The following is a 12,683-nucleotide window of genomic DNA, read 5'->3' on the forward strand; positions in this document are numbered from 1 at the left end:
ACACTCGAGCTAGCATTAATTGGCATTCTCAAATGCACTGAAAATATATTCTTTCTCACAGAGGCAAAATATCTTTTGTATGTGGTAGAATTTGCTTGAAATGTTGTACTACTTAATGTTCAAAATCTTAATAAGTAGCATTTAATGTATTTTCTGAAGTGTTTTAAACTGTATAAAATTAGATAACTGGTGTGGATTTTACCCCCAAACCTGTTGAGAGAAAATAAATAAATAAAACACAATAGAAGCCCTCATAGATTTTGTAATGGTTTTAATGGTTATAATGGGAATAGTATTGGTTTCAGTGGAAACTGTAATGGTCCCTCTGGGTCTCTGCAAAGATTTATTACAAAGGTATTACAAGGAATTACAAAGGTAATTTATGTCTAGTGGATACCATTAAGGACCAGTAATGGTAATGGTTTTAATGGCTAGCTGATGGTTTGTAATGGTATTTGTAGTGGAAACCATTCGAATTTGTGATGTTTTTTTTTTTCTTTTCTCAGTGGAGAAGTTACAGACTGCAGTTGATTACTGAATTATTTAATGTAAATGTTATGCAATTTATGTGTATTATATTTATAACCAAAAAATCATTTTTTACAGTGCAGATCATGCCTTAAATGATTAAAATAACATTTTTTAGTGTTTAGCTCACTCCTACCGCTGTCTAGCTTCCAGACACCTTTATTTAGTATATTTCGTCATTTCCAAGTAAATCCCTGGCTGTGTGTAGTCTGCTGGCTCTGTGTGATTGAAGATGAAAGTAAATGCACCCTGAACCAAACCGTTATCTGCTACTTATGGATAGTTATTTAAAAAAAAAAAAAATTAAAAATCCTTTAGTAAAAATTCACCCAACTGTCAGATTTGTAAGAGACGCTTTTTTTTATTCAGGAAATAAGAGCAGATTTACCCCCTCGTTTTATTCAGTCACAGGTTTGCATAATGAGGTCATATACTTCATTATGTGACGTCACAATGAGCGTAAAGCAGAACTGTAAGATAGAAGGTGTAACTGCTCAAAAAACCCAAAACCACTTTGAGAGCAGTCTGATATTATCCCAGTTACTGGTTACATTAACAGTGAGGGAAGAAGGCAAAAATTCACAGTTGGAATGAACTTTGACAGAGCTAACGCTGTAAATTCAGGAATCCCTCTTCCTGAGTTGTACAGCATTTTATCCTCAGAGGGAATTCGCACCACAGAGTTTAAGACTGGTGTTTTGCTGCATATGCGTACACCCGGTCAGTGAGCTAGCAGGCAGCCTAACTGTCAGATCCTTTACTTCGCAAAACAAATGGTTATTTTATGTGCAAATAGTTTCTTGACTACTCAAATATCATGTAGCTACAACTAACTATAACTAGTGATTCCAGATGAGGAAAAAAATCACTTCTGAACATGTATGCTGTACGGTTATGCTTAACTATTTTCCTCCTTGTAATCTTTTAATTTTCTTGTAATTTTCATTCTGTTACAGGATTCAGAAGTTATCTGTACAACCCCTGCTTAGAAACGCTTGCACGTAAGATATGGACTTTGGGCTCCTTTTTCTTGCTTGCACTGATAAGCTGAGCAGATCTTAATGTCTAATTGAACTACACTACAGGTGTCCATGCTACAGGGGGTTACATTGTGCATGACGAAGGTACTCTATTTCATTCTGGAAACTTATGGAAAACATACTTGTACATATGACAATACATGTTGAATGGATGTCGCATGATCTTGCCTGCAGATGATGTGATTCTGGCTCAGTGGTTAGAGGAGAACATACAGCTGAGTGATGCCATATCTCAGGCTGTCCAGTGTGCTTTGAAAATTCTGGATGAGTGCAATGTCCAAAGGATAGCACATAGCCGGAAGCCACGTGTCAAAATAGGTGCTGATTTACTTCTACATGCATATATTATATATGTCTTTAGATTTTATATGTTTGAACATACAGTGTTTGCATGTTGTTCTTGTCTATGGTAGCAATATCAGCTGGCAGATTCTCCAGAGTGAGAGTAGGAGATGAAGAGCATCAGATTTGTGTTGTCTTTGGCCCGGCTGTGGAGGACATACGATCGGCTGAGGCGCTGGTGGAGCCTGGCAAGATCATTCTCTCCCCTGAAGCATGGCGGCTCTGTGACAGAGAAAATCTTACTATCGAACCTATTGAAAACCAAGAAGCTGTCACGGTTGGTCTTAAACCTCCTCTGACAGAAATGTCAGAGCCTTTTCCGAATTCAGTATACTTGAATTAACACCAGTTTTAAACACTCTTTTCCCTAGTTGGACTTAGTGCTTATGATATAAATGTTAATACATCAGGTGCGATGCATCAGGCAACAGCAGAGTGTCTCAGTGGAAGACCTGGACATCCCTGAGAGGAGTAAAGCAGTTTTTTCCCCCTCATTTTCACATAGCATCCATTTTAATGCGTCCATTTCTATTCATGTTACATCCATCAAATTCAATGTTTTATTTCTTTAGGATACCAAAGAATTGCATACCTAATAAAGAATGTGGAGAGAGAAAACTTCATCCGTATATATATGATGCAAACAGCCCTGCAAAAGGTAAGTACTGTTTAAGGCAATAATATATCAGAATCTGTATATTAGAGCAGTGGCTCTGAACCTTTTTTCAGCCTTGGACCCCTAGCATATTCTGACTGATGCTCGCAGACCCCCCACATAATATGTATATGTTAATATATAATTATAATGTATATAATGTAAAATAATATATATAAGTAGTGTAGAGTACACCTTTTCGTAAACCAACCAGGTGTCAAAATGTGATAAATTTTCAGTTCAGTATTATGAAATATTTTTGGAAACAATCCCACAGAGCCCCTGTAATTATGCCGTGGAGCCTGAATCGAGAAACACTGTATTAGAGGGTGGTAGAGTACATGCTTTCTCAGAGTTGGTCCTTGGAGTAGGTAACGCAGGCTCAGGGATTTCATAAGACAGGGGTTCCAGCTGTACTAGGGACAGAACAGTCCATGAAGATTAGTACTGAGTTCTTCGTTCTTCTTCCATTAGATATATGAAACCGGGCGAGGGGAACACCTGCAGGAGATATGGCCCGCCACCGTCATGTTTGTGAATCTGCAGTGCGCTCAGACTCTGATGGATCTGAGAGGCAGTTGTCATAAAGTCAGCGAAATTATTGCCGAGCAGATGTTCAGCTGCCGTGCAGAAATCTGCAATATCTTCTTTTTTGAAGAGGTACGTTTTCCAGTTCTTAGTTACTACATTGTGAAACACTGTAACATTGTAAAACAAAATGCTCTTGCTTCTTGAGTCAGTAGCAGACATTTAGTTGCGTACACAGCTGATAGTCTTCTAGAGATTAAAGGATAAAGTAACATGCATTCGCAGTGTAAAATCACTGTCGCAAAACTGTTAGAACTCAATTACAGTTTTATTTTCATGAAGAGATTCTTACCTAAAAAAAAAAAAATTAAGGTAAGTTTGGTCTTCAGAGCAAACACAGACACCTACACCTTTTCTCTGGATCTGTCATGTGATTTCAGGGCTGTATATTTCTGGGTGTCGTTGGCTTACCTGAGGATAAGAGACAGGATAAGGCTGCTGTCGCACTGCAGGCTGCTTACCGTATACATGAACTGTGCCTCCAAGAAATCAGCAGGCTTTCGTAAGCCACAGAGTGTTCAACCCAAACTCCTCATTATCATTTTACACTCTTGCAATTAAAGCATTTTGACAGGTCTTGTGTCCTGTTTTAAGAAATTAATACCATCTAGTCTTTATTATCATGGTGATACGACATGTTTGTGTCCTGTAGGACTGTCTCTGTAGGTGTAACTACAGGTAGAGTCTTGTACAGTTTGGAGCAGCTTCCTTTGAACAAGAAATACACAGGTAAAGGGGTGTTGTCCTACACAGAAGTGCTCTGAACATGAACATTTCGTTAAGAGTTAAAAATTTACCGCGTCTCTCCCTGACAGCGTACGGACATATAGTGAATCTGGCTGCAAAGCTGACGACGGACTACCCGGGGATTGTGTCATGTGATGTGGCGACCAAGCTTTACTCCATGCTGCCTCTTTCGTGCTTGATCCCTCAAGTGACACGCAGTCAGTATGATGGAGTGCGTTATCAGGACGAGATTAATCAGATGTAAATGCACTCATTTCCACTTTTTTGTAGAAAGGATGTGTGTCAGTGTTTGAGATTAGGATCTGAACATAAGTGTGAACTTGTGAGTGATAGCTGATACATAAGTGGATTATTAAACAACATGACTGAGGAACTGTAACTGTTTTGCAGGCTTGCTGATGAAGCTGCAATGTGCAGTGGGATGGACGGCAGGCGTCTGGGTGAGTGGTTCACTTTTCTCAGTGAAACAGCTCCTTTTTTCCTAAACAAGTCGTACCTCAGCAATCCATTTATTACTTTTGTTCTATATATTTTCTAGCTCTAGCTCACATGCAGACAATGCTGCTATTCGAGCGGATGGTGGTGAAATACGCCTCCGCTATTGGCCACACCTTCACCACTGAGATGCTGCAGAACATCCTGCCTTATCTGAGTAAACTGGATCTCCCAGTCACACTTAGATCGCTGTTTAAAGGGGGCGTGTTCAAGTGTGCCTCCAAGCCTAGAAACAGCTCGTCAACCAAAACCTGTTACTGCGAGAACAGCCCCGAAGGTCAGAGATTATGAGGGCTCTCTCTCTCTCTCTCTCACTCTCGCTCGCTCTTTCTCTTAACATATTTAATTGATTTATTCGTAAGAAAACACATGCTATAAAAATATAAGTTTAATAAAAGATGAATAAAATACCAACTGTAACTAGGAGTGTTGAATCAACACATGGATAAAAGCTTTTTTGGCAGCATTACCACATTTGGATAAATTTCTTTAAAGCATGGGATAATTTTGAGCAAATAAATAATTGCAGTTAATCGTGATTAGCAGCATGAAATACACGTGTTTGTGATCATTTGACTGTAAATGTAATACATCTGTCTCTCACTCTCTCTCTCAGGTGAGTACACGTGGGTTTCAGCGGATCCTGTATGGACGTGTCGGCTGATGAGTTTCTGCAACAAAGATGAAATGGAGATGGTGCATAAGCTGATACAAGCGAATGAGTATTTATTCCGAATGATCCACATTAAATGTGCCAACTACCTGGAGAAAAAGGCCTACCGCTGCAGCAAGTGCAACAATGATAAGTTCATATTCGGACACACAGTAGCCACAGGCAACAGCAACCGCAACAACAACAGCAGCAGCAGCAGCAGCGAGTATCTCCAGGAGATCTACAAGTCAATACGGCCTTACGAGATCTTTCAACAACAAGGTCAGAGAACAAAGTCTTCTTCACTTCCATACTAGAGCCAGAACCATATGAACATTTATTACAATTCTCATTTTAAGGGCCTAAATCAGGGGTGTCCAAAGTCTGGCCCCAGGGCCAGATGCAGCCCTCAGCTTCTCTCTTCGAACGATGAGCGACCCTCCGGCCAACACGATGCAATTCTTCCTTTCACCTGATGGTGGCAGCAGACTGTTTTAACACAGTTAGCTAAATTGCAAGAGCCTTTTTTTCTCTGACTTTTTTTTTTCCAAGAGTTGGAAACCATAGAGAGCCATAGCAATGCATATTACTCATATGTCAAGAGACTATTGCGTTAATTAAGGCATTTATTAGCATGAAACATTCTAAAAATATTCAGATGATATTCAGAGAGAGCTGAGAAAGTGAAGCAGCTGGATGCTATCCTGGCAGAAGAAACCTTTTTATCAGAGCAAATGGGGCGCATAACATTACTAGAGCTAATAAGTGGAAATGCTTCCAACCATTAAGCTTGGAAAACCTTTCCTGAACTCTTGAGAGTCATTAACTAAAGTGTTCAATATCATTTTTCCTCAAAAGATGCTCAAATCTATGAATATTGTCTTGTGTATCGTAGCTACAGCTGTCAGGTGAAACCCTGCTGCAGGTTATTCTACTGAAATTATATTCACTATATTGGAGCTTTAAAATAATTATTTTGGTGTCTGGCCCTTTGGTATTTCAATGTGTTCTTTGAAAGAAGTTTGGATACTGGCCTAAACCTTCAGACCTGTTTATAGAGTTGGCCAATATAATTTGATAGTATATAATATATAATTTGGTCAGAAATGAAGCAGATGTCAGTAGTTTAATGTGAATGACTGTCAATTTCTCAAACTCATATAATACACAAAGTCACATTGTATAAATGTAATAATGAGTTAATGATTTCAGAATGAATTAGTAATTTAATGAAGTAGAATTGAATATGGCTTCCTACAGAATATTTAAAGATTTTCCCCAATACTGTATCAGCCATATCAGCCAATTTGATCAACAATCCAATTAATTCTTCAGGTCCTATTCTGAACAAGCTAACCCCTACTCAGTACCGTTCCTAACATGCACATATACTGTAGACACGCACACGCACACACAAAGCCACTCTATGGAGTTCTGCTTATGTTTGTAAATGCTGGTGATAAAAGTGTAAAACCACAGGATAACACACTGCATAATTCCATAATAAAGGTGTTTTTTTTTTTTTTTTTTTGTAGGCACCCACCTTCGAAATCAGATGTGCCCAGCTGAAGAAAATGGGTAAGGTTATAATACTCACACTCATATAGACATAACATTTATGATAAAGACGTGATTGTGAATCAGAGCTTATGTTCAGATGCTGATAGATCTGATGGACGCATTGCTGTAATGTAACTACACCATATACAGGGAGTTACACTGCTTGTGCATGTGTGTGCAGTAATAATACAGAGAACTTCCTGGCCAAGGTGAACTCAATAGTGACGGAAGCGCGTGACAGGACGAGCAGCTGCGAGTGTGCTCAGCTAGTGGAGACAGTACTCATCCCTAGAGTGAGACACTGGAGGTGTGCAGGAGACGTGCCCAGGACCTTTTACTACCTGGTGGAGAGTGCAGCTGCCTGTGATTTTCTACAGAATGATGCCAGGGTGTGTGTGTATTCTATTGCTTACTGTAAAATGTTTAACCGGCCTTGTTGTGATCATTGCACATGACTGTGAGAAAGTCTGTCCTGTTGTAGGCGCTGGAGTTTTCGAATGAGGCCAGGTCCATTTTGGAAAATCTAAATGCAGGGAAGCCTGCATTCACATCAGCAGATCGTGGAGACGTTCAGATCTGTAAATTTCAGCAAGCATGTATGCATCGGCTCACAGGAGAGGTATGTAAAGGCTCGTGTATGATTTCACAATAGCTTTGTGAGACAGAGCCAAAATACAGGAGGAATCCCTGCTCAAATACAAAGTGCTCTTCATTTCTTGTCTTCATTTCTCCCAGATTCTGTTTAAAGCAGGGAACATTTTGGAGGCTGAGGAGAACTTTAAGAAAGCCTTGAAGCTCCTGAACTGCAGTCTCCCTCGCAATTCTGTTGCTCAATCCCTAAAGTTCATATACGAGAAGATGAAGAAACTCCACTACCGCTCCAGACAGTTCGAGATCGCAGAGTATGAGTCCATATTTCAATTGTTCATATTCTCTTTGAACAAGAAACGAAGACTGCCAGAACGCAGTCAGGAAGTTTTATAGTATGATTGGTGTGTGTGTGTAGCAGAAGGAAGCTAGCCCGTCTGCAGGAGTGCGTCGATTGTCTGTCCTTCCTGTGGCAAATCAGCTGCATGCGTGGCCAGCTCAAGAGTGCATCACTGGCCATCACCATGGAGATCAACCTGGCCATCCAGAGCGCTGATACGTTCAAGGTCAGTGTCAAAGGTCAATGGGATTAAGACATGCCATAAGTCCGATTTTAAGTGTGATTTCACAGAGTAATCACTGAAATGGAAAACAAGTGGAATTAGAGTGTGAGCGAGTGAGAGCAGAGAAAGAGTCTAATTAATAGTGTGCTCAATCATTTGTAATTGAGGACATGTTTTGTGGAGGCACGGTGGCTTAGTGGTTAGCACTGTTGCCTCGCACCTCCAGCATCTCTAAACTGTCCGTGATATGTGAGTGTGTGTGTGTTTGTGCATTTATGCCCTGAGTCCCCTGGGATAGGCTCCGGGCTCCCTGTGACCCTGTGTATAGAGACAATACAGAGAATGGATGGACATGTTTTGTAATATTTGCATTTAATAAATTTCTTTCAATATCATTCATTATACATTTAAAGCACCTTTAATGTACTCTAAAGTCTTGTGGAGGTTCATGACAAGAATAACAAGTGGTGTGATTGTGTATCTGCAGATCCTCTACTCTGCCATTGACTGTCTCAAGTACAGTCAGCTTGTGGCCGAGGAGAGCGAGTGCAGGCGTCTTGAAGCTTTCCTGTGCACGACTTGTGCCAGCCTGCCAGACTACCCTGAGGGCCGGAGGCTGATCAGCCGCTTGACTCAAACCCTTGCTGTCGTTAAACTGTGCACAGGGGACCTGGAGCAGTCCATCGCATGCAGTAAGCAAACACGCCTTTTTAAAGTGTCAGTTTCCTAATGTGCGTGTGAGAGAACAAGACTCCGAGACGTGAGTTTGTGGTCGTACGTGTTCGACAGCTATACGAGCGCAGCAGCTGAATGAAGTACTGAACAGACCCGGTTTGGACGCGAGGACCACCGCTGCATTACATCTGCCTCTGCTCCTCACATACAGGTGGGTGTGGCTTGGTGTAGCTTCAGTTATTGCTTGAAACAAATTTCTAGCTAATGATGGAGAACGTGTGACTGTGTGTGTGTATGTTAATGTGTTCAGATACAGGGAGAGTGTGCAGCAGATCCTGATTTTGGAGAATTGGAGCAAAGAAATGTCGAGCAGCGTAGCCAAGGGCTGGTTTTATGCTGCGTGCATGAACTTCTTGCTCTATGCTGGTATGTGCTCTGTCTGTCACACACAACCAATGGGCAAAAATACATAAAAACATATAGAATTTTGATACATGATGCAAAAAATGTAACAATATAAAATAATATATTAAAAAATACAGAAATATATTTTGTAACAGGGAAATGACATCAGTAGTGCCAGTTGAATAAGGGAAATGTTAGCATTCTGAAGATGATGACTAACAAACATACTGCTTTATTTTACAATCAAGTACAAATATTAGAAACACTATTTTGTATTTTAAATACATATTTTGGATCCATGTATCAGAAGTACAGCCAGACCCAGTCCATGATCAAGCCTTACTACTTTAATTGTTAGTTAAGTTAGTAGAAATTTTAGAAAAACATGCTCTAATGTAAGCAGTTTTGCCCTTGTTTGGTTCAGGATTTGCACTGAGACCATTTGAGGAGTGTTTGGCCTTCGTGGAAGAGTCTCGGTCAGATGCGATCCTGGAAGCCGATAAGAGTCTGATGATGCATCTGTACTCTGCAGTGGCTCTGTGGTGAGAAAGTCCTCTCAGTCACACATCAAACAGTATTCAGAATTGGCATAAGACCAAAATACTGATCCTGTAAGTGTGTGTACAGGTATGCACGGCTGGAAAATTGGGAGAAGTGTGCAGTCTTCTACGATAAGGCATGTGAAGTGTACGCTCAGATTCCAACCACTATCGAGTCCATCAGTGGTGTGGTCATGCTCCTGGAGTGCAGCGTTCTACTCTTCAGGAAAAAGCTGACTGAATGCAACAGTCAGAGGAGGATTTCCCTTAAAAGAACACGAAAGGTTTTTAATGCTTTGATTCAGATTTTTAAAATGTGTGGCAGCAGAACTGAGGCAAATTGTCCAACCTGATTCTATACTTTCTTTGGAATTTAATGAGAACCTGTAAAGAGAGTTAGGGTGTTTTCACACGCGGTCCGTTTTAGCACTGCAAGTGGTCTCCGATCAATGACTTGGCATTTTTTGTGCGTATTTAAACACAGGTGAACTCAGACAACTCTAAAGCAGTCCACAATCAAATCATAGTACAGTTAATTTGTGGTTCATTGTGTGATCCACAGTCCACTTCACATTTTGCTTTATGGCTAAACAGCTAGTAGTCTGTATGTATCTCCAGTTTTCTGTCACCTCAAAGATAAAAAAACCAAGTGAAAAACTACTCTAAGTTCTGAGTACTAAAGAAGTTGTGGTGTGAACCTGTGGTCTGAGAGCTCATCAGTGGTTCTCCAGAAAGAGAACTGAGCTCACTTTAACAGGAACTGACACAAACGCTCCAGCGTCTGTGAAAACACCCTTAATTTTTACACTATGGCCACTACACTAATATAAATATACACATGTCCCTGACAGATATACATGAAGTAACGTTGTATTTTCTCATGCAGCTCTTTTCAGACTTCACACAGCGATTTGGAAGAAATCACATCTTCGGCCCGCGTGTGCTGCACCTGAACGCTTACTTGCACCATCTGGCTGGAAGCAACACACTGATGCAGGATCACCTCAATGAGGCTCTGTTGCTGTGTGAGAAACAGGGCAACCTTCTAGACCAGAAGTGGATCAGACAGAGCCAGGTACACAAGCGCAAACATGAATAGCCACATGATGTCCACTAATTCCATTCACCATCTCTAAGACGAATAACTGAACAGTCATAGAATAGTCGTAGTGAATCTACAATTAACAGTGAATTTGGTTTCCTCTCTCTTAGGCTGACTGGTCTGGTGCGTGCAGTGACACTCCAGCAGCTGAGTGTCCTACAGCGGTTCTGAGCATGCCCAGTTGGGACGAGGCAGCAATACTCCAGCCTGAGGAGCTGCTTAAGTATTGCTTCCACTTGAAAAAGCAAAAGGGTGGAGGTCTTCCCATACATTAGGAAAAAACTGTAGCTTATTTATTAATACCTACAATATAGGGTGCATGCGCTCACATGCTCAGACCTTTGAGACAATGTGACGTGGTGACCATACTATAAAATGGCTGACAGTCCCTATGGAAGCGAGCGAAAGAGAATCCTGGCAGTTATCTGGTATTCATAGAACAGGGTTACGTACATAAGCTAATGTTGTATTTCAGCCCTCCACCACCAGGGGGTGGTGTTCCAGCACCTGGATGATCTATACCAGTGGGTCACGAGCAACCGACTCACCCTCAGACTGACTAGCCAGATTCGAGGATACTTGCTGCACTCTCTCATTTAGATGATGATGCTGATCTTATAAGATCTGGGAAAGGTACATGGCAGTGTGCAGGTATCAAGTGATTCGAGCCAAAAGCTGACACTCAGTAAAGCTCCTCTGAGGGAAGCCTAGCGGAAACCTCACTCAGCATTGCTCTAGGAAGGTACAGAGGTGTATTCGAGTTACTGAAGACCTAACTCACTAACCTTACTCCTGCTCCATGATATCCCTAGTATGGTTACCATGTGACTTTGCGTCAAAGGTCTCGGCATGTGTGCGTGTGTGTAAAAGAAGGTATCCGGGTGGTGAAAACACTCCTACTTGGATATACTTAAGATTAAACTTCACTCAGATACTGTTAAAGCTATTTAAAAAAAAAAAATTTAAAAAAAAAGTAAAGAAAAAAAAAAAGCTAAAAGCTCTACTAAAATCATACACAACCCTAATATTCAGACTGAGCATCCTTTAAACACACTCAGTCCTGGATGACTTTACAGACACCAGACATTATCCGGTGTCACCCAAACGAGGGTGGGCTCCTTCTTCAGTCTGGCTCCTCACAAGGTTTCTTCCTGATGTCATCTCAGGGAGTTTTTCCTGGCATCACCTCTGGCTTGCTCATTTGGGATATAAATCAATATCGAGATTTCAGTAAAGCTGCTTTATCACAATGTCTGTTGCTAAAAGCGTTTGAATTGAAATGAACTGAACTATAGAAGAAAAGCTGTATTCCTACATGCACTAAAGCATATCGCCTCCCTCTTAATAAACGCAGCAGTAAAACGTTTTTCATCCAAACAATATACACTCCCTGCTCACTTTATTAGGAACACGTACACTTGCTCATTCATGCAATTATCCAATCAGCCAATCATGTGGCAGCAGCACAGTGCATAAAATCATGCAGATACAGTTCAAGAGCTTCAGTTTATCTTCACATCAAACCAAATGTGTGGGGGGAAAGTCATGATGTCACGTTGCCTGGTCTTTTTCCAGTCTTCAGCTGCTCAGTGTCAGCGAACCTGTTCCCCAGTGTAGCTTCAGAGTCCTGCTCTGCTCTGCTCTTGGTCTTCTGCTCCCTGCGCTAACACACCCACTCCAACCCAGCAAGGGCTGCTGATGAGCTGATAAGGTGAGTCAGCTGTGTTGGGAGCAGAAAAGCACTAAAATGTGCAGGATCATGGTCGCTGCTAGTGGTGTTCTTCTTTGATGTTCTATTTTGAAGTTGTATTTGTTCCTTCGATGCAACAAATGAGTGCATTAGCTAAAGGCATCAATCATTGTTTCAATTCTTTAACATAATTTACATTAAGCGGAGGTACTTGTCGTGCTGCCTTCTAACGAAGAGACTTTTTGACAGATGAAAGATGGATTTAAAGGACATCCATTATAGTTGTAGATGGGGATTTTAATGAGTGCACTGATGACACTGGATAGATTTCCTCTTAAATGTAATCCAGACACAATTCTGTCTTCTCTCTAAACATGAAAAGGATACTTCACCCTTTTGACAATAAATTCTAAAATTTTCATAATTTAATCCATGGTTCATGCTTAAACATCATTTCAGAGACTCGAACAGGTTCGTAATAGCTCAGCGTATTAGTAACCACAAAAGGCTGATT

At 40.9% G+C, this 12,683-nt stretch overlaps 1 protein-coding gene across 1 annotated transcript; it reads left to right on the top strand.

The window, feature by feature from the left end:
- Positions 1-1,118: 1,118 nt before the first annotated feature.
- On the top strand, positions 1,119-11,488 carry LOC113529603 (adenylate cyclase type 10). Its single transcript, XM_053236577.1, has 25 exons — positions 1,119-1,248; positions 1,485-1,529; positions 1,743-1,886; positions 1,982-2,187; positions 2,321-2,381; positions 2,483-2,568; positions 3,040-3,225; positions 3,534-3,655; positions 3,806-3,882; positions 3,969-4,140; positions 4,291-4,340; positions 4,439-4,672; positions 5,012-5,329; positions 6,583-6,625; positions 6,789-6,996; positions 7,089-7,226; positions 7,343-7,509; positions 7,614-7,761; positions 8,246-8,450; positions 8,548-8,644; positions 8,744-8,859; positions 9,263-9,380; positions 9,466-9,661; positions 10,264-10,452; positions 10,590-11,488. Exons 1-25 carry the CDS (start codon positions 1,119-1,121, stop codon positions 10,752-10,754), a joined length of 3,621 nt encoding a protein of 1,206 aa, XP_053092552.1. The 3' UTR covers positions 10,755-11,488.
- Positions 11,489-12,683: the final 1,195 nt, after the last annotated feature.

The sequence above is a fragment of the Pangasianodon hypophthalmus genome, chromosome 9, assembly GCF_027358585.1.
Source record: "Pangasianodon hypophthalmus isolate fPanHyp1 chromosome 9, fPanHyp1.pri, whole genome shotgun sequence".
In the NCBI taxonomy this organism is placed as follows: domain Eukaryota; kingdom Metazoa; phylum Chordata; class Actinopteri; order Siluriformes; family Pangasiidae; genus Pangasianodon; species Pangasianodon hypophthalmus.

What these genes read in the sequence shown, in the direction of transcription:
- LOC113529603 (XM_053236577.1), top strand. Translation starts at nt 1,119, where the DNA reads ATGAACTTTGACAGAGCTAACGCTGTAAATTCAGGAATCCCTCTTCCT. An exon ending in ATATCTTCTTTTTTGAAGAG is followed by an intron (nt 3,226 to 3,533) that starts GTACGTTTTCCA and finishes ATGTGATTTCAG; the next exon opens with GGCTGTATATTTCTGGGTGT. An exon ending in AGAGCGCTGATACGTTCAAG is followed by an intron (nt 7,762 to 8,245) that starts GTCAGTGTCAAA and finishes GTGTATCTGCAG; the next exon opens with ATCCTCTACTCTGCCATTGA.